Source organism: Odocoileus virginianus, chromosome 2 (assembly GCF_023699985.2).
Source record: "Odocoileus virginianus isolate 20LAN1187 ecotype Illinois chromosome 2, Ovbor_1.2, whole genome shotgun sequence".
Lineage (NCBI taxonomy): Eukaryota > Metazoa > Chordata > Mammalia > Artiodactyla > Cervidae > Odocoileus > Odocoileus virginianus.
In genome coordinates this window covers 94,357,272-94,384,384 of record NC_069675.1, presented here as the reverse complement: position 1 = coordinate 94,384,384, position 27,113 = coordinate 94,357,272, and the positions used below count along the sequence as shown (strand labels likewise).

At 48.1% G+C, this 27,113-nt stretch overlaps 1 protein-coding gene across 10 annotated transcripts in view; it reads right to left on the bottom strand.

Annotated features, from left to right (window-relative positions):
- SPTAN1 (spectrin alpha, non-erythrocytic 1) overlaps nt 1-27,113 on the bottom strand; it is a 60,588-nt gene that overhangs the window by 25,982 nt on the left and 7,493 nt on the right. For 7 of the 10 annotated variants that reach the window (XM_070453976.1, XM_070454002.1, XM_020874885.2 and 4 more), the window contains 26 exons: nt 23,314-23,553; nt 22,190-22,315; nt 18,302-18,442; nt 17,971-18,117; nt 16,492-16,625; nt 16,181-16,325; nt 15,944-16,098; nt 15,108-15,243; nt 13,634-13,735; nt 12,634-12,771; nt 12,034-12,144; nt 11,129-11,206; nt 10,865-11,020; nt 10,445-10,649; nt 9,749-9,930; nt 9,154-9,397; nt 8,842-8,964; nt 8,101-8,318; nt 7,283-7,375; nt 6,567-6,701; nt 5,336-5,484; nt 4,203-4,262; nt 2,910-3,108; nt 1,417-1,521; nt 962-985; nt 386-421 (listed from right to left, as the gene is read on the bottom strand). In XM_070453976.1, coding sequence (XP_070310077.1) covers nt 386-421; nt 962-985; nt 1,417-1,521; nt 2,910-3,108; nt 4,203-4,262; nt 5,336-5,484; nt 6,567-6,701; nt 7,283-7,375; nt 8,101-8,318; nt 8,842-8,964; nt 9,154-9,397; nt 9,749-9,930; nt 10,445-10,649; nt 10,865-11,020; nt 11,129-11,206; nt 12,034-12,144; nt 12,634-12,771; nt 13,634-13,735; nt 15,108-15,243; nt 15,944-16,098; nt 16,181-16,325; nt 16,492-16,625; nt 17,971-18,117; nt 18,302-18,442; nt 22,190-22,315; nt 23,314-23,553 — 3,582 coding nt within the window. The remainder of the gene's footprint in view (nt 1-385; nt 422-961; nt 986-1,416; nt 1,522-2,909; nt 3,109-4,202; nt 4,263-5,335; nt 5,485-6,566; nt 6,702-7,282; nt 7,376-8,100; nt 8,319-8,841; nt 8,965-9,153; nt 9,398-9,748; nt 9,931-10,444; nt 10,650-10,864; nt 11,021-11,128; nt 11,207-12,033; nt 12,145-12,633; nt 12,772-13,633; nt 13,736-15,107; nt 15,244-15,943; nt 16,099-16,180; nt 16,326-16,491; nt 16,626-17,970; nt 18,118-18,301; nt 18,443-22,189; nt 22,316-23,313; nt 23,554-27,113) is intronic. The other 3 variants (XM_070453996.1, XM_070454014.1, XM_070454019.1) reach the window with 1 other exon arrangement.

Here is a 27,113-nt window from a genome sequence, read left to right as displayed (position 1 = left end):
TTCTGAATCCTTGGATTCAACCAACCATGGATCGAATGACAGCATTTTCAATTGCTGGTTGGTTGAATCCAAGCACGGATGGCCAACTGTACATTCTGGCAGAGACAGTGTGTGACAAACTCGACCCCTACCTGAACTTGTGCTGAGCATCTGCAGGAAGACATGCTGCTTCTGTGTTATTAAGCATCACATTTCAAGACATGACCGATTCAAAGAATGTTAACACCAGGGTCAGAAAGACACCAGGCCACACAAGGCCAGAAATGACCACAGGCCCAGTCAGACAAGCCTAACTACTAAGAAACAGGCACACTAGAAAAGGACACAAAGCATTTCCGGTCCTAGAAAACCTTTGGTATTAACATATTTGCAAAGAAACTCTTACCTTCCATGGGGAGGCTGTCTTAGAATCAGGTTCATCCTATTCAAAGAAAAAGGGACGAGTTTAGGGAGCCAATAAACTGAGCACAAAACAAAGCTGCATCAGCTTTTCCTCTGAACGATGGGAGGTTCAGAGAAATCAGAACAGTGTTCCCCACTGCGAGTCAGAACTTATCACTGGCTGGCAGCAAACTGCAGGACTGGCTGAGGGAAATGAAGCAATCAAACGGGAGTGAAAAAGCCTTTTTTAAAAATGCAGTAGGAGAAATGGAGAGAATGAGGAAATTTAATAAAATTTCCAGCTTCTCTTTTTATCATTCTCAGAGGATTCTTTGAAAAGGGATAAATAAACCTAAGTAACTGCTGGGGGGAAAGTTCTAAGAAACTGGACAGAGAAAAAGTTTTTGGTTTTTGGAGAATGACAAACAGAAATCAACGTATTTCTTTTGCACAGGCTTTTACACATAAAACGCATCTCTTGAGGTTCAAGAACAGAAATCTTTATGGGACTCTTGACTGTATACTCTTCCCAAAAGTTAATCCTCAAGTTCAAGTTATAGATGGGGCAACTGACACTTACCCTGGGCATCGCACCATACACCTCCTACAAGCAGAAAACAAAACAATCACGTTATTAGAGGAAACATCAGTAACACCTACCGCTGTCAAGTCAAACTGGAGGCGTGGGAGAGATTACAGAGAGACAGGCAAGGTGACTGGCCAGAGGAACTATTAAAGTCTACAGGGTGACCAAGTGTTTCTACACAGAACCTTTCATTTATTTAAGGAACTACATGAATTTATTACCAGTTAAGGCCTAAAGAAAGATTCAACAACTGCCATGATACTTAAGGGGCCTAAGAAGGAGACCTGTTTTTCCCTCCCGTCGAAGGTAAACAAGATAGTGCAGGTCACATGGAGAACCTGCACCCTGGCCACACTGTGCACCATGGGGCAGCGAGCTGGGCTACAACACAGGCTGCGGGGGAGCCAAGCTGCTCCCAAGCAGGCTCCACGCAGGAGCCAGACCCCCACCTGCTGCTGCACGGCCTGCACCTCCTCCGCCATCAGACCTTCCGACTCCAGGTCTTCAGCCACCTTGTTAATGTCCTTCAGCCGTGACTCATTGGCCTTGAGATCCTTCAAAGAACAAAGACAATGTCTAAAACTCACAACAGCAATCCAAAGGAGGACCACAGATACTCATGAACTATGGCCTGAATCCATAAATTTCTGTCTGACAGGTATCCCATAAGGAGTTTTTCTACTCCTTTACAGTGACCTAAATCAGAAAATCCTGCTTGCTGCTATTGAGGAAGTTAAGAAAACCACATGGCATTAGAAATAGCCTGTCTCTTACTTACTAAACTAACTGTAGTTAATGAAAAACTATTCTGATTGGAGAATTTTTTTAAAACCTTCCTTTGTGGGGGAGAGGATGCATGTTAAAAATGTGATGAAATTTTAAAGTTTGCCACTACAGGAGCGAGGCACTCCCCCATCCAACTGAATTGGTCATAAGAATATATATGTGCTTCTTGGCCACAGTATGCAGGCATCTGGAATGTTGCTGATCAGGGATCAAACCCGTACCCCCTGCACTGGAAGCACAGTCTTAACCACTGGCTGGCCAGGGAAGTCCCACAAGAGTATTTTTAAACTGGAGGAATGGATACACAAGATGTATATATATACACACCACGGAACATTAGCCAATAAACACTAAAAGATCACTGATCCATCTATAATGACAGGACTTTCAAAACCCTCTGTGAAGCCCTTAGTCACAAAGTAACATAACACTTGATTCCATTTACATGAAATGTCCAGGATACATACATGCAAAGACAAAAAGCAGCTTGGTGTTTGCCAGGTGCTGGTGTGGAGGCGGGGAAGGGGGTAAGGAGAGGCTGCTTCATGGGTCTGTGGTCTCCCTTCAAAATGATAATGTTTTGGAAACAGAAGTGACGGTAATAGAACACTGTAAATGAACCAAATGTTTTGAACTATACCCTTTAAAATAGTTAACTGTATGTTACGTGAAAGTCGCTCAGTCATGTCTGCCTCTTTGCGATACCATGGACTGTAGCCCACCAGGCTCCTCTACCCATGGGATTCTCCAAGAAAGAATACTGGAGTGGGTAGTCATTCCCTTCTCCAGGGGATCTTCCTAACTCAGGGATTGAACCTGGGTCTCCTGTGTTGCAGACACATTCTTTACCAACTGAGCCACTAGAGAAGCCCAATGTTATGTGAATTTAACCCTAAATAGAAAAACTACTTTTACACATTTTTGTATGACAGATTAGGAAAGTTCTTAAAACAACATGTAGAGAAAACTGCACGTATTGATATCTTCTCAGAACTAAAGTGGTGCAGGAAAAGTTATGATTAAACTTGTTTAAAAATGGCTACAGAGACAAGAGGAATATAATCTCTGTAATTTTCATTCCAGAAATCCACAGTCAAATGTCAAGAGATCCAAATCTTTGAACAATTTTCCGCTCAGTTGTTAAGACCTCCCGTACCTTCTGGAAGTCGTCAAACTTCTTCTGCAGCACTTCAACCTGCTCCAAGTCCGCACCGACCTCCTCACTTGTCAGGGCCGCTTCTTTCTCATTGATCCACTGCTGTAGCTCATTCGCTTCACGGAACAACATGAACTTCTTACAGCTCTTCTCCAACATGCCTTTACGCTTCTCTCCCAGTTCCAGCAGAGAATGGTACCTGAAGTAATTCAAGAGGGTGACAAGAGGGAGGGAAGGGAGGCGGGTTAGCTTCCTATGGAGGCAGACCACCAGTGTCTCCGAGAGGTGGTCCAAGGCTGTGTGTTGATAAGGATGATGCCATGGTGGCAGAGTATCAGACAGCAGGTGAAGACGCAGGCCCCGAGGACCCATGGACAGCCTCCAGGACAAGCACACACTGCACTGTTCACAATGGAGTGGCGGGGGCGGCCTCAGGGTCGCGTGTGCCCTGACAACACCACAACCACAAATGACCAAAACCAAGCGTTCAGCACAACACAGGCTCCATGCGACTACAGCTGCCAGATGAGAGATGGATTTGCTGGGCGCGGTGTATACAGAGGGCCTGTTCTCCTGTCGTATGATTCTGCCAGCAGCCCCCAGGTGGTGGGGGAAGGTACACTGAGCTTTATCACAGCCTCATTCAGGATGTTAGTATCTCTCGAACAGTAGGGAATTCCTACTGTTTCTATGTTAATATACTTATTTCTCAGGAAGTTTTGGCCACTTTGGAAAGAGAAATCACGTAAAGCACATTTTGCTAGCTGATTTCTTATGAAGAATCCAACAACACTCGAACCCTTGGGAACCAAAATACAAAAGGCTGAATTCCTGGTATCCTTGCAAATGTGAAAATAGCAAACTTAATACAACTGAGTTGAAAGTTAAAAAAAGGTCTAGAATAGAATCTAAGTTTCCCAAAGTGAAATAAAACAGGAACGCGTTACCAAGAACCAGAGACTTTTAAGAGGCATTTGGTTTCCTGCCGACAGAGGGACACTAGGGTACCGGCCGCCCGGTCTGCTGACAGTGGCTACTCCAGCACGAAAGCCAATAGGAGGCAAACCGACCAGGCTCTGAACGCATAGCTGCACAGAAGCACCAACGAGAGAAGCGGCCACAGCTGACACGGCTTCACCCGAACCCCTTCCCTCGTGAGCCAAAGCTGCTGCCAGAGACGGGCCCTCCCGCCACCTCGCCTTCCTCAACCAGTGAGCGCCTTCAAGAGAAGCGGGACAGGGAGGATGGACAGGGGCGGCGGGTGGTGCTCAGCAGGGCTTCCGGCCTACTCACAGTTCTTCCACCTGTTTCATACGCAGAGACACGCTGCCGGCCTCCTTAGTTACCCGCGTCCTGCACAGGGGGGCACAGCAAAAGCATGCACGGATTAGTGGGTTAATCCACGGGGTGGAGGCAGCAGCTCCGACGGGGGCCGGGACGGTGGACACTTCAAGGGGGAAGTGACGGAGTCATTCAAGAGCTCTTGGAAGCGGGCTAGGCCGGGAGTGAAGTCACAGTAAGGAAAGAGCAGGAAAATCAAACCCAATGACACGAGAGCGTCAGTTCCCGTTTGCTTTCCTGTCTGCCATGCTTTAGGCAGTAAACGTTCCTGGGCGAGAGACACTGGTCACTTCAAAGAGCCAGGCCAGGGGTACAGCAACTGCCTCGAGCAAGAGGTTTTCCTGAGGGCTGACATTCAACTGGAGTCAGGTATCTGGTCCACTTTTTTGCTCTCATATTTATGATCCAGGCCAAAACCTCTCATTCTTAGCAGTAACAGAAGGCATTGGTAAGTGTAGAAAAACTGACCTCTGTAGGGAGAAACAGGGTCAAAAAAGTTCTACCATTCCAACCTCTCATCAGAGTGTACCTCCTGGCTATCTTCCAGGTGTCCAGAGCTTTAGATTTCATTAGTGGTGTTAAGCTGTGCCCTAAAAGAAGGACATGGGTCTTTAAGGGAGCTTAGCCACAGGAAAGAGGGCAGAGCTGTTTCCTAAAAAATACACTCCACTCAGAGAACAAAACCACGATAGAGAAACACACTCTATGTGGCCTTTGGCAGAGAACAGAGCTCAAGGGATAAGGAACAGCTAAAAACCCCTTTTCAGAAAGCACCTCCTGAACTGGAGAGCAAAGATCCAGATGGTGATAATTAGCAAATGTTGTTTAGGAAAAGCAACTGGCAAATGCAGGGAAAACAACAAACCGACGGAAAAAAAATGGATGGGTTAGGGATCGTAGGTTCCAGGGATCAGAGCTGTGTGAGTAAGCTATGCTGTGGGGGCGGGAGGAAGAGTACACCTTTGAGCGCAGACGGCCACCAGGACAGCCCTCACCCTGGAGCCTCAGCTCAGGGCGGCCTCCACCTTGGCCGCGCACAACGCAGCCCTCCGCCGGCCCGCCGCCACCGCCCACGAGGCCCTTACTGGTTGTCGATCTGCTCCTGCCGCAGCGCGATGCTGCCCTGCTCCTCTAGGAGGTTCTCCCTTGAGGCGGACTGCGCGGGGTCCAGCTTCTTCACATAGGCGGCTGGCACAAAGCCCTGCCGGTCGTTCACTTCCACTTTCCACCAGTCCTACACAGAAAGAGACTCTTTTCACTGCAAGTTCCTCCCCTGACGGAGGGAGAACCCAAGGAGGCCTGTGCACACATGTGTGCACACATGGAAAAGAGCTACAGTCACGGCATGAGGGCCCCGTGATGGTGCCAAAGTCACCTGGTGTGAAGACGGGAATTTTGGTCCCCTTGTAACCTGCTGTGTATGGGGATGGTCATGAGCGAGGGAGCCATGACTTCACTGGAGCAGGAAGGCCACCTTCTCTTCGTACAGATGCTCCAGAATTGTGCTAACATGGCAGCCTCGAGCCACACTCCATGAAATTAAATGAAATCTCAGCTGCTCTGGTGCCTCTGAAGCCCTTCGTGATCACCTATGACTAGTGGCTTCTGTGGGGCCAACAAAGACACACAGTCTGCCATCACCACAGGTTCTACTGGACGAGGCTGCTCTTGAGTAAACCAGAGTCAGACCAGGCAGTTAGTTTAGGTTTAAGGTCAGCAGAACGACACTGGCCAGGGTTTCCTCAAAGACCCACAAACAGGTGAGTCAAGGGGGTGGGAAAAACAGGTGCCTAACACTTCTCCAGCCTACACCAAGACAGGGGGCAGGATCTTGGAGGGCTCGTCAGATGACACGTGGAGGCTCATAGCCTCATTCCAAGGCCACGGTCAATCAGAATGTATTAAGGAAGAAAGACTGATGAACCAGACAGCACTGAACTTGGAGAAGACGAGGAAGGAGCCTACAGGGTGACACTGACGCCCGTCTTCTACCCTCTGCTGTGGCCCCACAGTCTAGAACAGGTACGAGCAACAGAGAAGCAGACTTTGGCTCAAAAGAGAAAAAAATTCCACTTGGAAGTGGTCCATAATGAAAAAGCTCTCCTTGAGAATGAGAGTCACTACCCTAGCTCTCAGGTATTTATGGAAACAGAGTGGTCATTTCAATCACAGGCAAAACAGTAAACCCACATGACATGGGAGACTGACCTGGAAACTCTAGTAACTTCAAGTTTTAAACCAGCCTCATCCTGGAAAGACACACTCCCAAGACACCCAACACAAGGAAACCAACCCTCAGTCATCTTCTGTGCTTGCCTTATTGGTGCTGTTGAGTAAGGTGAGAATGTCTCCTTTCTTCATGGTGACCTCTCGGGGACTCTTCTCCTGATAGTCATAGAGCGCCAAGACCAGCTCCTTCCCAGTCTCGTCATCCATGGGGGCCACTTGTTGCTAAAAATCCAAAGGAAGGGCAAACACAGTTACGGGATGTCTCTGGAGTGCCGTCTCAGCCACTGTAGATCCCAACCTCAGCAGGAGACCCACATTCACCAAACATACGCTAGAGACAGTTCTTCTCTGAAGCTACCAAGAAGATCTGATTCAGGAAGCCCAGCAGTCTGGGACCTTTAAGGTCACAGGGAAGTCACCTACAGGGGCTTCCCTGGTGGGTCAGTGGTTAAGAATCTGCCTGCCAATGCAGGAGACACAAGTTTGATCTTTGGTCCAGGAAGATCCCACATGCCTTGGAAAAACTAAGCCTGTGCACTCAACTGTTGAGCCTGGGCACCCCAACTACTGAGCCTACACGGCCTAAAGCCTGTGCACCACAAGGAAGAGTAGCCCCACTTTCTGCAACTAGAGAAAGCCCACGAAGCAATGAAGACCCAACAGCTAAAAATACAAAAATAAAAGAACATCACCTATGACGATGCCACCTGCTGTCAGCATCTGGGTCTTTTGGCCTCCCTGCTCCCTGGCCCCCACCCAACCCCTGGCATCTCGCAGTTGCTGACAGGAAAAGCCTCATTTACCCGGCACGACTGGGCCTGCTCTCGCAGGGCCTGGATGCTGCTGCCATAGGCGCTGAGATCTGACATCAAAGCCTCGTGCTTCTTTAGCAGAGCCTGAAATCCAAGTCACACACAGCGACCCTGAGCAAGGAGCCAGAGCTGCCCCCCTGCCTCCCCAACACGCCGTCTCCCTCTGAAATCTGTTTAGCTAGCCAGTGACTTGATCACTCTCTCTCCCTTTATTTGATAATGTAGAGAAAATATGTTTTCTATGAGCTTTCCATCTATACTTAATTATGTGACCGTTGAAACAGACAAGGGGTCATAAAGAACATCATCACACATACAGTGATCCACCAGCCATCCTTAGAATTGAACACTCCTGGTTAAGTGGCAGCTGGGCACACGCCACTCTCCTCTAGGAAGCCCCTTCCCACCACCCTCCGTGCTTCCTACTTCTCCAAATCCTATTAGGTCGGGTCAATATTCAGCTTCTGACGGTTTATGTGAAGACAGGCAAGAAAAGGCAGGCACACAGCTATACCTAGACCTTCATGAATAAAATTTAAGAGTTCCATTCAGAAAAGATGACTAACAAAAAATTGTGCTTATGTATACTTATGTAAGCAGAAAAAATGAAATAAGAACGGAGACATGGTCACGGCTAACAGTGAAAGGCCAAGGCTGCCTTTTCTGTTTTGTAAGCATAGTAGAATTACCACAGAGAAAAGTGGAAAGAGATGCTGAAACACCTTCAAAGCCATGAGACTGCACCTTGCACACGTGGTCGTTCTCCTAACCATACCCAGTCCGAGCCTGGTATCCCCAGTATGCATCACCTCGGCCGAGTCCTCATCTTTGCCATAGTCAGTGCTGCCCACGATGGGTTCCTTCTCCCGCATCCAGGACTCGGCCTCGTTGGCGTCAGCGAAATACTGCTGGGCCTGCAGCGAGTCCTCCAGGTCCTGCCGCCGCTGGGAGGCCTTGGACTTCAGTGACTCCCACTTCTGGTTCAGCTCATGGAGCTTGGCCTTCACGTCCTCGGCGGCAAAATGGCCTGTAGGGTGGCAGGGGAAGGAGGACAATGAGAAACATGGGGACAAACAAGGTCCTCTGAGCGCGCACAGCCCCTGTGACACTATGTCCAGGGAGCCAGGTCCCTTCATAGTCCCAGTTTTATTTGAGGCCCAAGTTCCAACCCTCTAACAGATCTCCTCAGACCACGATGTCTGTCTAGACTCTAAGCAGACGGCCCTAGTTGGCATTAGTGATATCATCATAAACAAACAATAAAACCAACAGCCCCTCTGATCCTCTGTCATGGAGACTCATGAGTGCCAGGCACTGTCTCCGGCTCCTCAAAACTAACCTCATTTAGTCTTCTCAACTGTGGGAGAAGTTGAGAAGTTGGCGGGGGGGAGGGGGGTGGAATTCAGGCTCAGAAAGGTGACAGACTAGTCAGGGTCACAGTCAGGAGATGGGGGGATGGTCTTCAACCCCTAGCCCAGCCTGACTCGGGTTCATGCACTCAGCGAGTGCCACGAGGAATGAGAACGAAGCAACCTCCCAACAACACTCACCCTCCTCCACCATGGCATTCCCCTTCTGTGTGACTGCTTTGATGCGGGGCTCGTGGCCAGCAATTTCTGCTTGTAGGGCTTGGTGTTTCTTTAGCAGGTTCTGGACTCCAATTAAATCTTTGCCTGAAAGAGGAACCACTCCCAAGTCATCGAGAGAAAAGTCAACCCCCGTCACTCTCGGCTTTCCCCAGTTTCACTTAAAAACCCAGTTCAACTGAAACTTGACTTTGCTCATTCGGACATGGGTCCCCCTCCTGCTGTAAGGGTAGACCCGTTCCTAACTGGACTTCCATCTGACAGAAGCAGGCTGACCTCTGTTGGTGGAGGCGGCAATGGGTTCTTTCTCCCGAATCCACGTCTCTTCATCCTCAACGTCACGGAAGAGCTGCTGCAACCGTAGGGAATCAGCCAGCTTCTGCTTTCGGGCAACCATGGGCTCCTTGAGTGCCTCGTAGCGAGCTACCAGGGCCTCCTGCTTCTTCTTGATGTTTTCAGCATCAAAGTGGCCCGCGTCCTGGAACTGACGGGCCTGGATTGTGATGCCATCGATGCGATCCTGGAGACAGGAAGGACAGGGTCTTGAAAGCCTGGTCTGGGGCTGCCCAAGGATGGTTCTGGACATTTCTTGGCTGACGTTATTACCTCAGGTGTGGTTTGCTCACACACTGAGAAAATAACACAGAGTTGTCTCCCCACACCCTGGAGTATGCTTCCAGCCGTCCTTTCCCCATTTTGGGCTCCCAGGAAGCTCCAAGGGCAAGCAGGCCAACCTGAACAGAAGCAAGTAGTGCAACCACGATTCTCTAAGGCTCGACACACTTCACCCCCCCCGAACCGACTGGCCTTGGCTGACCGGCCCCTCTCCCCCCGGCGCCCATGGCCCCACATCTGCATCCAGGGCCCATACCTGGTGTGCTGCCACGTCAGCCTCCAGCAGGGCATGCTTCTTCTGGAGGTTCTGGACATTGGTGAGGTCTTTGCCGTAGTCGTCCGAGGCCAGATGACCTTCCACTTCGTACAGCCACAGCTCGATGTCCTCAACGTTGCGGTTAAACTGCTGCTGCTGGTTAGCCTCACGGAGCTTTATGCCTGGTCAAGGGGGCAAGGTCGAGTCTGTGAGAGAGTATCACCTTTCTGCCAGCGCTGCTCATAAACAGCGGCACCTCTCCGAAGGACCACAATGGGGCAGGGTTTCAGTGACGGCTTCATGTCTATCACAAGGTGAAGGAAAACTGCAAGCTCGGCTCTGCCTTCCAGATGCGGAGCTGGAAATGAGCCCCATGGGTTAAATGCTAATGAATGGTTAGGTGCCCTAGGCTCAGAGCTGACCTCTTCCACTGATGAGGCCCCAGTCAACCAAGCCCACTGGCCAAATCAGCCTCTCCTCTCTCAGGCTGCCCCACCGGCCAGTACACAGAGTCACATCCACCAACCCTACACATCATTAGGTACCCACGCAGCTGACTCCCTCAGGAAGTGAGCCCCAGCGCCCAGTCACCTGGTGCAGCTTGCCCAGGAGGCCCAAGGACCTAAACCAGGGAACCAGGGACAAGCATTTAACTCTCCACACCTCCCACCACAACCCCGTGCACGCCGCCCTCACCTTTCAGCTCGGTGGCCTCCAGCAGCTTCTTCCACAGACTGATGACCTCATTCATCCGAGCTGCCACCTCGTCCTTGGCATAGTGGTCAACGTCGATCAGCTTCTGCCCGGCTTTCTCCAGAGCATCGATGCGGCTCTGGTTTGCCGAGAGCTCGGCCTCAAAGGCCTGGTGCTTCTGCACTTTTCCTTGTAGGTTGGATGGGTCCTGCCAAGAAAGAGGTTCTCTCTCAAACCGGAGGACAGCAAGTTACGCTGCACTACACTCACACATATCTTCACAGGGGACGTATGAAACCGCCAGCTTACACCCAGTAGTGTGTTTTTGAAATTTCCAATCTCTTTCTTTAGCTATGTTTATTTGTGAGCAGAGTGTCTGGCTTACTGAGCAAGGGCTACATCGCACTGCCAACAGGATCTTACTTTATAAGCTTCATCTGTGGCAGTTTTCATCTTCTCGTTGACCCAACTCTTGAGCTCATCAGAGTCACGGAAAAATTGCTGCAGATGGAAGGAATCTGCGAGCTGGGCACGGCGGTACATGGCTCTCTCATGCAGGGCGTTGCGGCGGCTCAGCAGCTGGAAGGCAAGGGCCCCTGTGAGTCTCTACTCTCACCCCTAGCTGACCTGCCTTGGGAGGGACACCCACGGGTGGAAAGGAGGCTAGTGAGCAAGTTGTGCACTTACCGCGTCTCGCCGGGTGGCCACGTCTTCCATCGCGTAGTGGTTGTTTTGAATCAGCTTGGTGGCAAACTCATCTAAGGCCTAGGAGGAAGAAGAAGGTCTGTCACTGGTGAGGGCTCATCACAGCTTGGCCCCCGGAGGGGAGGGGAGTGCAGAACACAGCACAAAACGCTCTAGACCATGTCAAGTACTTCACTCTGAGGTTTGCTATGACAACCTTCATCCCTTAACTTCTGAGTTTTTAGTTGATGTCCTCCGTCAGATGGCTCAAGTGTAATGCTAGCTTCACTCAGGACCGCAGACACTGTCTGCAGTTAACATCAGGGCAGGATTTGACAGCGTTGGACACAGGTTAACAGCCTTTCAATTCCTAATTCTTTTTTTTTGGCCAAACCACATAGCATGAAGGACCTTAGTTCCCTGACCAGGAATCGAATCCATACCACCTGCAGTGGAAGCTGAGCATCGTAACCACTAAGTCCTCAATTCCTACTTCCAAGATTAGTGCTCAATGGGGAAAAACCTCTTACCTTAGTTCTTAGCTACTTTAACAGGGAGGAAATCTCAACCTGGAGGTTTACAACAAGAGAACAATTTCATTCTAGAAGCTGTGCTGTGTCTCCAGCAAGGTGGTTGACCACCCCTGTGACAGTGTAAGCACCCGGAGACTTCTCTGACTCTGCTTGGAAGCCTCTCAGAACAAGAGACCTCCGCTGGTAAATCCATGGCTAATTCATTTCAATGTATGACAAAAACTACTGTAATGATGTAAAGTAATTAGCATCCAACTAATAAAAATAAATGGGAAAAAAAAAACCTCAGCATTCCAAAAATTGAAAAAAAAAAAGAGAGACCTCCGCTGATGCCAAGGGTCACGTGCCGGCACAGAGGCCAGGAAGGGGTCTTACTGTGATCTTCTCCTCCTGGGCACTGAGGGACTTCTCAAAGTCTTCGTGCTTCTTGAGAAGTGCTTCCACACTATCCAAGGAATCGCCCAGATCTTCGTTCAACAGGAACGCCTTACAGAAGGAAACACAGTGTTGACATAATGTTCGACACCCTTCCCCTCTCAGGGCTGGAAAGCAAAGGCTGCTGAGGCCAAAATACAGAAAGCAGGGGAAGAGAGACTATGGCCATGAAACTCTCGGGTCTCCCCTGGAAGCCAGAGGTCCTAGATTTGCTTAAAACCAATCCAGCAAGAGCATGAAACCTCATTCTACCCTCTACTGAAACTTTGCTTCAACAGCTTTTGTTGCCTCTAGTAGATTTAGATCACACAAAATGCAAAGTTCTAAGGAAAAGAAAATCTAACAAAAAACTTTACATCATCACAGTCCTCTGAAAAACCAGGTCCTTTCCTAAGGGCCCTTCAGTCTCAGCAACAGGAATGGTGCTGGCAGCGCCCATGGAAGCCGGCAACCCCTCCCTCCACGTGACACAGAACCGCACCTGCACAGAACGGGCCAGCTGAGCAGCACGCACAGGTGGCCGGCCCCCACCCCACTCACCTCCTGCTTGCTCATCCAGTTGTCCACCTGCTCTGTGTCGCGGTAGAAGAGCTGCAGGTCCATGCACTGCTCGTACTGCTGCCGTCGCAGCTCCCAGAGCTCCAGCAGCGCGGCCCGCTCCTCAGAGAGGACGGTCAGCTGGGGGGGTGGGGGCAGGGGAGGGGAGGGGACGTCAGATACAGAGGCTCCCGGCATTTCTTAATCCTCTGCTAACCTTCAGGCCTTGGTTCTGACTTGCACAAGGATAGCATTCACTTGCACGTGTCAGCCAAGTCACCAAAAAAAAAAAAATCACAGATCCTGAGGGTTTGCATGGTTGTGTTAAACCTAAGAGTTGGCCTTGTTCAAATGAACCTAGAATTATTAATAATTTGTTGCCATATTATCACATACAATGTTAGACAGACATGACAAGTAAACTTCAGGTGGAAGAAAAAGGGCATCTATGTAAAAGTGAGGCAGCACAGGAAGGAGCAGTGACTCTTAGGTTAACAGATGTCAACTGAGTGGGTTCTCCTCAGAATACACTGACTAGATCCATCAATGCCCAAGACTTAATTTTAAGGCTGTATAGTTAACAACAATAAAGTGTGTCTTTAAAATGTCTCTTCCTGGTCTATATAGTATTAAAACCATAAAAATCATTATCTAATGTGCCTCAGCCATCTTTAAGAACATACTTTGAAACTTTAGAATTATATACACATACACATAATTTAATGTTTCCTCTCAACTCCAACTACTAATGCAGGACTCAGCTCCCTGCAAAGTCCCCTTTAAGTAGGACATGTGTTGCATGTGGCCCACACAAATGGAACTTTTTCTAATCAATCACCATACATCTTCTTTTTAAATCTCCGGAAGTGTTTGCTGCTCCTTAACTTCCAGGCAGAATCTCCTGCATTTTCTCTGACACTGTGGTGAATGCAATGTCTGGATATTTAAGGATGGATAACAGCTTCCAGAGACTTTTAGTAAAAGACCCTTTCTCCTCTTGTACCTTCTCCCTCACTTCATCTGAGGCATAGTGACCAGCTGCAAGCAGGGCCTGTCCAGACTCATCTGCAGATTTAAAGCTATCTTCATGAGCGTCAATTTCACCCTAATGGGGAAAAAAAAAAGGACAATTTATGTCCAGCACTTTGTAACAAACAGTAAGTTGTTGAATTCTGTATAACCATTCAAATCAGGAATATCACATCTAGAATGAGGAACAAACCAAAGATGATGCCAGGTTTGCTAGTTATCAGCCCAGGTCACCAAACTGGACAGCATCACTTACTAAGAAGTCTGCTTCCTACTGGCTTTCCATGCCATCTGTCAAACCATCAAGTGTCCACATATCTACAGGGCCCGAGCTCTCCATTATCTGTTCCGTTGGTCTATTTTGGGTCTTCTTGTGCCAGATAAACTTATGATTTTATAATACCTGGTAGGAAAAGTCCCTCCCCTGTTCTTCATAATTGTCTCAGCTGGTTTTTTCCCCAAATTAAATTACTTTCACATTTATTTATTTATGTGGCTCTACCAGGTCTTAGTTGTGGCATGTGTACTCTTAGCTGTGGCATGAAAGATCTAGTTCCCTGACCAGGGATTGAACACAGGCCCCCTGCATTGGGAGTGCGTTATCTTAGCCACTGGACCACCATGGAAATACCTTCCAAATTTATTTCAAAATCAGCATGTTTCATTTCAGAAACAAAGGCCTCTGGGCTTCTGCCTGGAACTGCAATGAACATATACATCTTGGGGAGAATTTGTACCTTTACAAGCAATCATTCTATCCATGCCCATCCCTTTATTCTGTTTCTCCCCTTTCCTCAAAACCGTACAGTTTTCTCCACTGATGTCTTAAACAACTTCTGTTAGATTCCCAAGTACTTTATATTTTCTCATGCGATAATTAGTATCTTTAAAAATTACGCTTTTAACTGTTGCTAGTCCAGAGGGGGCTGTCTGACTTTTGCATATTTTTTATTTCCAGCACCTCAGAAGATTTATAGTAATAATTTTTTAAACCTTAACAGTGTTTTCCAAAATTACTTAGCCACAGAAAACCCTTTTCTTAAAGTATAAAGCCTGTTAAGATCTCATAAAACTAATTTCCCATGGACATACTTTTGGAGAAAGAGCAGATTATGAAGTTTAGATTTACTCAAACCAACCATGAAGTTCAGCATTTAAAGATTTTTTTAAGATGGCACAGGATACATATGCAAAACAGCAGCATCTCCACCCTGCTAGAGCTTGGCCCTTTGCTTTTATGAATCATGGTTAAATGAGTTACATATCAGGAGAGTAACCATCTATTAGAAGCAGAAAAAGCAAGACTTCAAAGGCAAAACCAGCCCCAATCCCCATGGTGAGAGCTACCTGTGAGCAAGGTTTCAGCCACTCTGGGCTGGAAGTGACAGAGCAACAGCCATGCACTATAAGCTCATGGCTTTACTTCTGGAAGATCCTGGAAACCCTACCTTGTGCTCCTGATGCCTATCCAGCAGGGCTTCGGCTCCGGCCACATCGTTGGCAAGTTCATCTGCATTGATGAGGGCTTTCATCTCAGTGACCCAGCTGGTGAGGTCTCGGAAGTCGGCAAGGAAACGCTGAAGCCTGGAAGACCAAAAGTCCACAAGCAGAGGTCTCCAGGGGAGGCCTCGGGTAGAAGATGCCGCCCCAGAGCTCCGAATTCTATATCCTCAAGAGTCTAATGAGCCATACAAACTCTAGCCCTGGGAAAGGGAGGACTCTTCCAATCTAGACCAGTAAAACAAGACTGAAATCAATCCTTCAAAATTTAGGCTCTGTCCATCACTGTAATTCCCTGAGCTTGTCTCTTATGTTCAACTTCCTTGTCCCCAAGTTCAACTCCTAGTTACTAGTAAGAAATACTCTTTCCCTTTCAATCCCTGATTTACTCAATTTTAACAGAATATTTTACATGATGCTCAGATTGCTAAATGCTTATTGCTAATAGGTATTTCCATTTATATTGGCTCTAACAAAGTGATCTAGGCTAGAAAAAAGACATTTATAAAGTTATCAATACTGTGCGTGTACATGCAAACACTACAAAGTTGTCAAGTCTCTAAATATAATACAGGAATACATTAATATACAACAAGGAAATATATAACAAATATAGTAAGAAAAAGTCTTCTGCATCTTCTTACTAGAGGAAAGCTATGAAGCTATACCAAAGCTATAATAAGTTCTGCTTGTTACAGAGAACCAACCATCAATTCTGACCTCTCCAACTCTAAAACAAAAGCTTCACGGTACAGGCTGCGGAGCCCTGGAGGAGTGCGTCTACCTGTAGGAATCGTTGAGACGCGCGTGTCTCTCTGCGGCCAGGGTGCGGATCTGCTCCCAGTTGGTGATCAGCTCCTCTCGCTTCACCTGGATCTGGGTGGCGCTCAGAGGGTGGGACTGCTGCAGGCGGTCGGCCTCAGCACACAGGGCTTTGACCTGGAGACACAAGTTTGTCAGGGCTGCTCTCCCAGCCCTGGCGAGTAACTCACTCACAGAATCAGCTGCCTTCCAAACCCACCTTGTCCTCCAAGGCAGCAAGATCTCTCTCCAAACCCTCATGTTTCCGCAGCAGAGCCTGGACGCTGGCCAGGTCCCGGCCAAAGTCATCAGAGGCCATTAGCTGTTCCTTCTCCTTAATCCAGCTGATGGTCTCATCCACATCCCTCCAACACAGAGGTACCTGTTAGTCTGCAGCTGTGTCATCCATCCGGGACTGGGGCACCACACAGGGCAGAGACCCAGGCGGCCCGACACCTTCTTCGACTCCCCATGGGCCTCACCACACCCAGTTGGGAAATCCCATTCCCGCAAGCCCCCTCGGCTTGGTACCTGTTAAAGCGCTGGACCTCAGCTGCCCCGAACAGCTTCCCCTGCCGCTGGAGGGCCAGGCCCTTCAGCCGCTGCCAGGCCGCGTTCACCTCGTCCTGCTTCGTCTTGATCAGCTCCTCCTCAGGGTGCTGCTCCTGGGCCAGAAAGGACAGACACAACACTCAGACCCGCACCGGCGGCCCCGTCACTGCTCACCTGGCCTGGGCTCCCTGACGTGTCTGCCTCAGCAAACCTGACTGTTCTGAAGAATTACTGGCTTTTTGTGTGGAATGTAGGGAAGCTCCTTCCACGGAAGCTTCATTTCTTGTTCTATAAAAAGGGGAGAGCCCTTGTCTGAGCCCAGGAGTCATGTGGTGTGTCTCCAGAGTGGTTCTGGACATCTGTAGCAGCCCCTGCGCTGACACCCTGCAGCAGCACCTGTGTAGGCGCCTCATGAACGACTGCTTGCCCATCTGCTCCAAGTTCAGGGTGTCTGGCGTCATGAGGCTACCGAGAAGCACGCTAGCCCAGAAACATGGCTTCCAGATCTGTTCCTGACTCCACACTGGAGACACTGCTTTCAAAGTCTCCAGACTAGAGACACTCCTTTCAAAGTCACCTTCCTCACTAACCACATTTTGTCTTGTTTAAATAAATTAACAGGTAAAGTGATAAGGTGAAGCACTCCTGGGCTGTGGGAGCCCCTGTGGGATCTGGGGCTCGGCCCGCCTGTTCTCCTCGGCACGACCTGGGGATGGCCCAGGATCCTGAGGGGGCAGCTTGCCTGTCATGTGGAAGGCGAGGTTATGTCTGAGAAATGCTGGTTCTCCTTTCATCACTGAGCCAAGAGGAAACAAGTGCCAACCCCGAAGGATTTACAGGTTTAAAGTTTGCACCCCCACCCCCCCAAAGCAAGTTTTCCCTAAAGCAAAAACTCCTGCAGTCACTGTACTGGACCTCTCCAGAGCCCTGCAGGGTGGGCAAAGATAAAGCAGCAGCGACGGGCAGTCCCACTCCCCTCTGGCTGCAGAGCTCCCAGGGGAGAGCCTTGTTTCATTACAGGGCTCCCCAGGGCCCAGGAGTCCAGGGAAGCTCTGACTCAAGAAGAGCATTGAGGTGGCGGTGGACGCCTGCCAACCCTCTGCAGCTTTCGCCACCACACCCTAGTCTGAGAAACCCTGACGCCCAACTTCAACAGCCCATAAAAGCTTCACCAAGTCCTACCTGAAAGTGGGCGGAGGAAAGAGATCAAATGAACTCTGCCCTTCCTGCCCACAGCCACAAGTTGAAAAGCATTTTCTAATTTAGGAGTGAGCAGTACTGCTGCCTTACTGAGATCTAAACAGGACTCAGAAATGCTTTATCAAAACCTGTTCACCAGAAATCAGGCACCTGATCAAAAGTTCCTGGAAAAATTAATGAAGTTGTATCACATTAATGTTAATGCAAAGGCAGTTAACATAATGCTGCTATGAGAACACACAGCACTTTCCCATTTACCTGAATCAGCTTGGCAGCGAACTGGTTCACTTCATTGACTCTCTCTTCGTGGGCAGCCATGTCTGTCTGAAACTCTTCAAATTTCTTCTGTAACACCTCCACGTGCTCCAGGTCCTGGCCCAGCTCCTCAGACGTCACAATGGCTTCCTGTTTGGGGACCACAGCAAAGCCAGAGTCACCAAGACACACTCGGGCACAGTGGCTCCCAAAACCTATCATGAAATGGATGCCAGAGGGGCTGCAGCCGCTTCAGGGGACACGCAGTTTACTGTGTGTTCCTCTCCTAGTTAGGAGGTCAGGGTCATGGCACTTCCCTCCTGCTCAAACACACCTTGTCGTTGATCCAGTCCATCACGTCCTCACACTCCCGTAGGTACTGCACCAGCTTCTGGGCCTGCAGCAGCTTGATGCCTTTCTCCCGCATCTTCTCCAGAAGCAATTCCCACTGGCGGTGCAGCTCCATCAGACGAGTCTGGAGGTTAAAGAGCCCGACACCCCCCAGATGAGAGCCACATCTGGGGGACCTGGCTCCTCCACAGAGCTCCAACCAGCTAGGCACATCCCAGAGCTCTGAACAAGTCTTTTTCAAGATAATGCCTACACTGAAGGGAAACAGTAAACTGAACTGTATGTAAACACATATACTTCACAGTGTTCTGGTAGGTCTTAAAGTTGACCTACCAAACAACTGACCTTTTGTAAGTATGTGTATTCTAGTTTACTCCAAAGAACTTGCTATTATCTTATAATTACCAATTATTATTAACACATTATCAGTAAGTTTTTAGGTAATGCTTTTAGTTCTTATTGTTAAACTATAAAGGTGGGATTTCCAGGTCAGAAGACTCGGGGAGGGAAAGATGAGGTGTCACCGAGGAACAGCAGCAGGAATCACTGAAGGGCGTGTCCTGATTCACGGGGGTAACGAGGAAAGATCAAGAGGTCCTAGAGGCATCATATGTGTCAAGAAATAATTACGACGCACAAGTGAAGAGGAAAACCTTAGTGCAACGGAAAAAAAGTTGGCACCCTGAAACACAGTCAATTCTCAAAGAGGATTCATGGCCTAAGTTGTTTTGGTGCTTCTGTGAAAAGATACAGCATGTGGTGCACAGTTCATCCCAAGAAAGGGTGACAGCCACAGGTCCAAATAGTCCCTTCCCAGTATCTTGGGTTCTTATAGCACAGCCCTAGTAAGGACTAGTCAGGAACTGGGGCGATTATCATCAATTCATGCTTAGGTGATGTGTTCTGGCATTCTAACCCAATCTCAGGGTGTTGATTATGCCTACCCAAGATACTGGGAGTTTCTGGGTCACACAGACAGAAACGAGTGACACACACACACACACACACACACCCCGCCAGGAGAGAAGCCCGGGGTCCACCCATCGTTGAGACGCCACTCCCCACCAACTGAAAGGGTAAAAGCCACAGGCGAGTCAACGTGGGTGGATTCTCTTAGAAACAAGTACGGGTGGTTCATTTGAAAGGAGAAAACAGTGGGAGGAAAATAAATGCTCACACAATTCAACTTCCACCACAACAATCACTTTCATCGCAGATGGTTAAACTGGAGTCCACCACTGCAAAGGAAGTGACAGGCATTCCCAGGCAAGCAGGGGAAAGGCAACCAACGGCAAGTCCATATCCACCTACTCGGATGTGGGAGCCAATGTGGGTGGCGGTCACTATGGGGCGCCATGCCGTCCGGTATGGTGTGAAAGTCTAAACCGGTGACAGACAGGTTATCTAGGACATGGTCCTTCACACACCACCCACCATCTTCTGTGTTAATACTGTCTGCCCAAACTAGGCTACTGAGTTACCGGGCCAGACCAATTACCAAGTGGAATGACCATGTGATCTGGGAGCATGAACATAGGGATTCTATGAGAACCTTTTGCTCAGGGAAAAAACAAAAAAATTTCTTCATTAACTTCTTGGCCTCACTGCACGGCATGTGGGATCTTAGTTCCCCAACCAGGAACTGAACCCGTGCCCTTGGCAGTGGAAGCGTGAAGTCTTAATCACTGGACCACCCAGGAAATCCTCACTTCGCTCAAATTAAAATGGGGCCATAGAAGGCTCCAGAAAATCCTTCCCTACCAGTCAGCTGCCAGTCCCTCACATCTCTCACTACCACATCCTCCAGGAAGAACCGGGGCCAGGCCTGTTTCAGGACTGAGCAGCTTTCCCACTGCCGCGTGTCTCATCATGTCAACACTGCAGGTTTGACAAGAGGCCAGTTTCAGAAGCTTACTGGCGTGTGAGAGCGGGAGTGGGCAGGGCGGCAAGTGCGTTGGTGAAATGCGCGGACAGCTGGCAGGGTAGAGCGGAATTCCTGGCTGACTCAGGTGGGTTTCTCAACAGAGGCCTGAGCAAGCAGCGGCAGCTCTGAGGGGCAGTCAGGAGAAATTAAGGAAAGCAGGTAGGAGTGAAACATGGGCTAGGAAAATAAAGCGAGTAACTGTGACTGGAGAAAGAAAGGAGTAGACTGAAACACCAGTTCTGTCACCTACTGGCTGTGGAAACCTCGGCAAGTCACTCAGACTTCTAAGCCTCTGTTCCCACCCTTCCAGGCTACAGGTCCCTTGCAAGCTTCCCATGAAGATTAGAGATAACAGACATAAAAATCCTGGTGAAGTGTTTGCACCTAAATGGCTACTCACGGCTTCTCAACAAAGAGTAGCTAGTGCTTTCTAATGCTGCTTTAATAAGATCTCTTAAGAGGGAAGAGGGGACTGAAGGGAGCTTTGGGTCTCCTGCCCCCAGACTGATTACTAAAGCCAAACACGTGATCTGTATCTCACGTTCCCTGTCTGTAACCTGGTTAAACTAGCCCAGAGCAGCCCCATTCACTCTGGCTGATTGTATTTACAGTAAGACTATACACAAGAGTGGGGAAATGGGCAGATATATCTCTAGTATTTTTGGCTGTGCCATGTGGCATGCAGGACCTTAGTTCCCCAACCAAGGATTGAACCCGTGGCCCCCTGCAGTGAAAGAGCAGTCTTGACCACTGGACCACTAGGGAAATCCTATGTCTTTGTATTTAATTGCAGAGACATGTATTACACTGCCCAAATGGGTTGAATGTAGTAATTAAATGATTGGTCATATAGCATTTAGAATTTACTTTTACTTCCTATTCACAATCATTCCGAGTTAACAGTTTATTATTAACAATATAAGGCTAACTGCAGGTCTTCAATATGAGACTGCAGAGTACATGAGAACAAAAGAGACACAACAAGTATTTACTGCTGAAAACCACTAGACGAGATCCTAAGGGAATGACGTCCCTGTGGATGTTCCACCGTGGATCTCACTCAGGGAACTTCGGAGGAAGGAACATTTCTAGCTGGGGCTTAAGAATGTAGCTTCCATCTCAGTCTTTGGGACTGCCTCGACATGTCAAGGACTAAAAAGGCTGGTCCTTCAATGGAATGAGACTTTGGATGATAAAGAACAAAACACGTAGATAAGAAAGAAATCAAAGAGAGAGAAGAAATCAAACAGAAGAGAGCATCTAGTCATGAGAAACTAAGCCTGCACACCTCACCCTAAAGAGTCTTGTTTTCCCTTCATACCTCGGTATTAGAAATGTCAAAACAAAACAGAGAAAAACCAATTATGGGCCCAAACCCAATGAATGGCACCCAAACAAGTCAGACAAAGAGTCTGAGGACTCCTGATTCATAGTCAGTTACACAGCCATGGTCACCGACCAACAGGTACCACACTGTGAGGTCATTCCTCACAGCCGGACCTTTAACAAGCTTGCAGACCAGACCTCAGTAAACCCTCCTGGGGCAAGGCACCAAGATCCAGAGAGCAAGCTTCCCGACACAGAACCTGATGGTGTCTGTGATTGATCCTACTCATCTTTGTGTCCTAATCCCTAAATTCACCAATATGTTCTTCTATCCAGTCATCACTCTTCTTTACAGTCTAACTGCATCCTTGTTACTTCTGTAAGGAGAACATTACCTTCCTCACCGAGTACATGCATGCTTGTTTACAGGCATATGGATGGAGTCTTTGTATTACAAAAGCAGGATCTGGGGAGCTCCATTAGGATACTTCACAAATTCCTTTAAGAAACTAGGAAAATCTTATCTCCCCAGGAACCCAAATACTACAGGTAAGCATTAAACCACACCCATCCACCAACCAGAGAGAGGCAGGCCATCACGCCAGCAGAGCCTCAACTCACCCGGATGGTTTCGGACGCGAAGTGCCCTTCCGAGATCATCAGGTTACCAGTCTCATCCAGCTTCACGATGGCACCTGAGTTGGCCTGCACCTCAGCTTCAAAGGCTTGATGCTTCTGCAGCTTGCCCTGCCGGTGGATCGTGAAGTGAGCCATACTTGCCCCTCAGCATGCGTCATTCTGCTCTCCACCCCCCACAGCCCCTATTATTCCTCCCCTCCTGCATCCCACTTCCTCTAACTATGGACCCTCACTCAGCATCCCACCCATCCCCCTACCATCCTCAATTACTCAAAAGCTCCGCCTGCATCTACACCTGCTCCCTGAAGCCTGGCCACTGCTGACCACAACTTGGCAGATAGCAAGATGCTACAGAATACCCTCATTTGCTTCTCTGTCAGGAAACTAGCCTTTATGGACATCTGATCCCTCTCAGAAGTACAGAACCATACTGAGAGCTTTTTCTTGGCATGCAGTGTTTATCCTTGACTAACCTACTCACATTCATTCATTACATGACACTTTTTTTTTTTTTTAGCTTTAGAAGCCATACTCTTTGATTGACTTGATTTGATACATTCCATTTCTCAGTACCTCTGTTTAATCACCTGCAGAGCTGGGCAGGGCCTTCCCCTACACCAGCGTTCATCATTTTCTCTTCTCAGATGACTCTGGCATAATAAAAGAACCATGGGCACAACCACTGCGCCACTTATTAAAAAGAACTCTCTCACCAAAATCAACAAGAAGAAAGGCTTTGTCTTTTTTTAAAAAAGTTTCATAAATTTTCACCAGCAACACCACTCTGAGTTAGCATACCTGTCTCAAAAACACATACTCCAAAAGATCAACCATCTTTCCTGAAAAACTGAAGGATCACCAATGGTTGTCAAGCAGTGGACTGAGAACCATCAGCTCAAAGCAGCCCCACAAGAGAAATTAGAACCTGCAGGATTCCACATTCATGCTCGCTGATACAATTACTAAGGGCTTTTCAGAATCATGAGTCAGTCCTTCCTGATGTCTGGCCTACATTCTCCCTGCCACTTAATCTCTCAAGGTCATAACTCAGTACCTATCTTTGTACAAATTTTGAGCAATGATTTGAGCTCACATCTCAGACGCACCTGCAGGTTGGTTGGGTCTTTATAATTCTCATCCGATGCAATCTGAAGCTTCTCCTGAATCCATTTCTCCAGCTCCTCAGCATCTCTTTGGAAAAACTGGAATCGGTAGGAGTCTTCAAGCTTCTGGCGCCTCAGGGTCGAGAGCTCCTTGAAGCGGTGGTATCTATCCAGGACCTGCTGCCGCCTCTCCTGGATGTCCTCGGCTGTCTCCAGCACTTTGACCCCGCTTGGGTCCATTTTCTGAAAAGGCAGCAAGCCCTGAGGTAAGTGCAAGACACCAAAATAGACTGAATGGAGATTTAATGGAATTAGCCTCTTGGAAGGAAATAAAGAATTCCGAGAGCCTGAGCAGATAAATGAACTGAAGGCCATCCCTTCTCTGGGCTCAGTGAAGCCCAGACTCCATGCTTTGTAAAGAACAGCTGCCTACGTGGGCCCCTCAGAGGACACCTCACCAGTACTGCAAGGAGACCAGGCGAGAGATGTGAAGGAGAGAACTACGATCTGTGCTGTCAATTCTACAGAGTTTTGAGAATTCAAAGGAAACACCGACTTTGGAGCTCAAAGAATTACTGAGAAATTCACTCAACAGTCCTTTCATCTGGCCTGTGTATTTCATGATGTGGAGATTAGAGAACATTTACTCTTAACTCAGCTTTTCCATCTTTCTCCATCTCAGCCTGTTACTCAATGCAGAAAAGGGAAATGATTATAAAGTAACAGCCTTTTTTTGGTGTTAAAAAATAAAACAATAAGTCCCCTTAAAAAAATTAAGTAACTGAGTCTTTAACATCAAAAACCAGTAGAATTTACCTGAAGTGTGGATTTCTCAGTTACCGCAAAAAAAAAGTCAATCCTATAAGTCTTCATAGGGGTGCCAAGAGCCTGGGCAACAAATGGGCTTTACTTCCTCTGAGTGCACAAAATTAAAAATCACAGTATATTAATATTAAAAACAACAACAAAAAAGGTAAGGTGAAAAATTTGTCCTACCTGACTCTTACCTGCTCCAGTTAACCACAAACTCAGGCCAACTGAGTAGGTGGTACTTCCCCACAACACTCAATCCACGTCAATTTTAAACTCGGATTTCCAGAGTTTCACCAAACTTTAATGTCAAAAAGAAAACCTGACCTATTTGTGGCAGAAAACAGTACCTGCTCATCTCAGGAATAAGCCATTTTATTCTCTAACCAAAGAAGGACGCCCAGAAGGAAACAGGTGCAGACCAACAACAATGAGCAAGTATGCTGGCAACACATAACCTCATCTGAGCAGCCTTCCCGCCCTGAGACCAATTTCCTAGATGACTAAAAATGCCAGGTGATAGTGAGATGGTCCCAAGACCCTTCTAACTTTATATTCGACAGGGAAGAGTCTGTGACTTGGTGTTTTAAAAAAAAAAGATAAGCTTTACGGTCTCTCCTGTTGTTTTTGCATAATTTCTACAAGACAGAAAAATTGTGCTGCCTGAGAAACATTTGACAGCTCTTCCCGTGATCCTGTTCGTCTCGCCCAGCCAACAGGAAAGGATCAGCGGGTCAAGGATTAGGTATGGAGGCCCCTGTGTGCTTCCACTCCCTGCCCCCATCAACTGGGAGCTAAACAGCACTGTTGAGCTCCGGGCAGTTTCCAGCTCTTGAGAGATTAAAGCAGCTTCAAGAGGTTTCGAGAAAAGCACGGGCATACACCCAGCCAACTCTGAGGACTATCTTTTTGTGAGCAGACCTGTCTTCTGAGGGAAAAGAACACAACAGCACTTCAGCCCTATCATCCACCATTCGTCCAAGTTCCTCTCCACAGAGCAACCAGTTGTTGTTATTTTCCTGCCACAAAGTCCAATTTATTTATTTATTTGTCTGTGAAGAGAAACAGATTCTTTGCCACATCATTCCCACATTTTGAAACCTTTCCTGGCTCTGTCTCAGAGAGAAAAGAACCCATCTTAAACTTTAGCTGGACCTTCCAACCTGGCCCAACACACCTGACTGGCAGGTCTCACCCATGCCCCCCACCTTCCCTCTTGGCACAGAGAAATACTCTCCTCCCAAACAAACATATGATCCTCTCTAAAGACTCCAGGCTGGTTGCTCAGGCTTCCTTTGACAGAATGTCTTCCCTCTGTCCAGATAACTCCCCTTCAAGTCAGTTGAGCTGAAATGAGGAACTGCAGGATCTTGCCTCCTTAGGAAGCTGCACTGACACTTCTTCCCTCCCTCCTTCTCGGATTTAATCACACTTCTCTGTAGATTTACATGGCACTTGCACATACTTCCCACGGTATAATTAAGACTAAGCAACATAGTATCTGTTGTGTCCTGATTCCTAGCAGACAGAGGTCACTAACAAATGTTTGCTGAGTTCCCCTAGAGTGGCAGCCCCGAGTTCACTGGTGAAGGTAGAGAGAGAGCTCAATAGTCCACTTGAGTTTCTTTTTCCATATTGTCCAGGTTAACAGCTAGATTCTGTGACTCAATGAACTGCTAGAACGTGCTGACTGAAGCTACACCATGGGGTGTCAACCTAATGACCAGACCTGAATTACTGAGCTTGGGTGGCCCACACCCAGGATGGCTGCACTCTTCACCTTGGCAGGGTGGGATCTTAGGAAATCTGGTTCGAGAAGGCACAGTTTTGAGCATCTGGTTGTTGGTGGGAGGGGCTAGGGGAAGGGAGAGTTAGGGAGTTTGGGATGGATGTGTACACTGTGCTATACTTAAAATGGATAACCAACAAAGACCTGCTGTATGGTAAGGGAACCCTGCTCAATGTAATGTGGCAGCCTGGATGGGAGGGGGGTTTGGGGGAGAATGGACACGTGTATGGCTGAGTCCCTTCATTGTTCACCTGAAACTATCACTACATTGTTAACTGGCTATACCTCAATACAAAATAAAGTTTAATTAAAAAAAAATTTTTTTTAAGGCACAGTTCTGTATCATGAATAGATAGCCCGTGTCTGAAACAATAGTTTCTATTCAGAAAACAGGCTTCAAGCAAGAGTCCTTCAAACCAAAAACAGGGTGATCTGGGCAAACTAAACATCTGTTCAGAACAAGGTGGTTCTGGCTCACGCTGCAGCCCTAGATCATCTTCTTTGGGAGAAGGCTGACTTCCCACAAGGATCTTGACAAGAATCACTGTCGTGTCCGCCACATTACTAGAATGTAAACACTTCACTCATTCACCTGTGTTTTCTGCTTCAGGCAAATCTTTTGCTTCAGACTCCCTCATCAACCCTGGGAGGGCCCACTTCCCTGACCAGAAAGTTCCCTCTCAAGTGTTCTCTCCTCCCCCACTCCCAACCGGATCATCTAATACCTTTCAACCCCTCCAAGCCTCAGGCAGCTGCCTTGTCCTCTCTGCAGTCCTGAAGCAGACACCCTCACTCTCTCTCTCCCCCTCTTAGAGCATCACCACGTCCCATTCTGCCATGTGATTACTGTTCTCCCCTTGTGTTTTGGTAAGTTCTCTAGGGAATTCCCTGGTGGCTCAGATGGTAAAGAAGACGCCTGCAGTGCCGGAGACCTGGGTTCGATCCCTGGGTTGGGAAGATCCCTCGGAGGAGGGCATGGCAACCCACTCCAGCATTCTTGCCTGGAGAATCCCCATGGGCTGCAGCCCACGGGGTCACAAAGAGTCGGACATGACTGAGCGACTAACCACAAGAACTGGGGAAATTAGAGTTCCTAAGGAACTATTTTTTTGGAGCCACAAAAAATAAAGTCCGACACTGTTTCCACTGTTTCCCCATCTATTTCCCATGAAGTGATGGGACCAGATGCCATGATCTTAGCTTT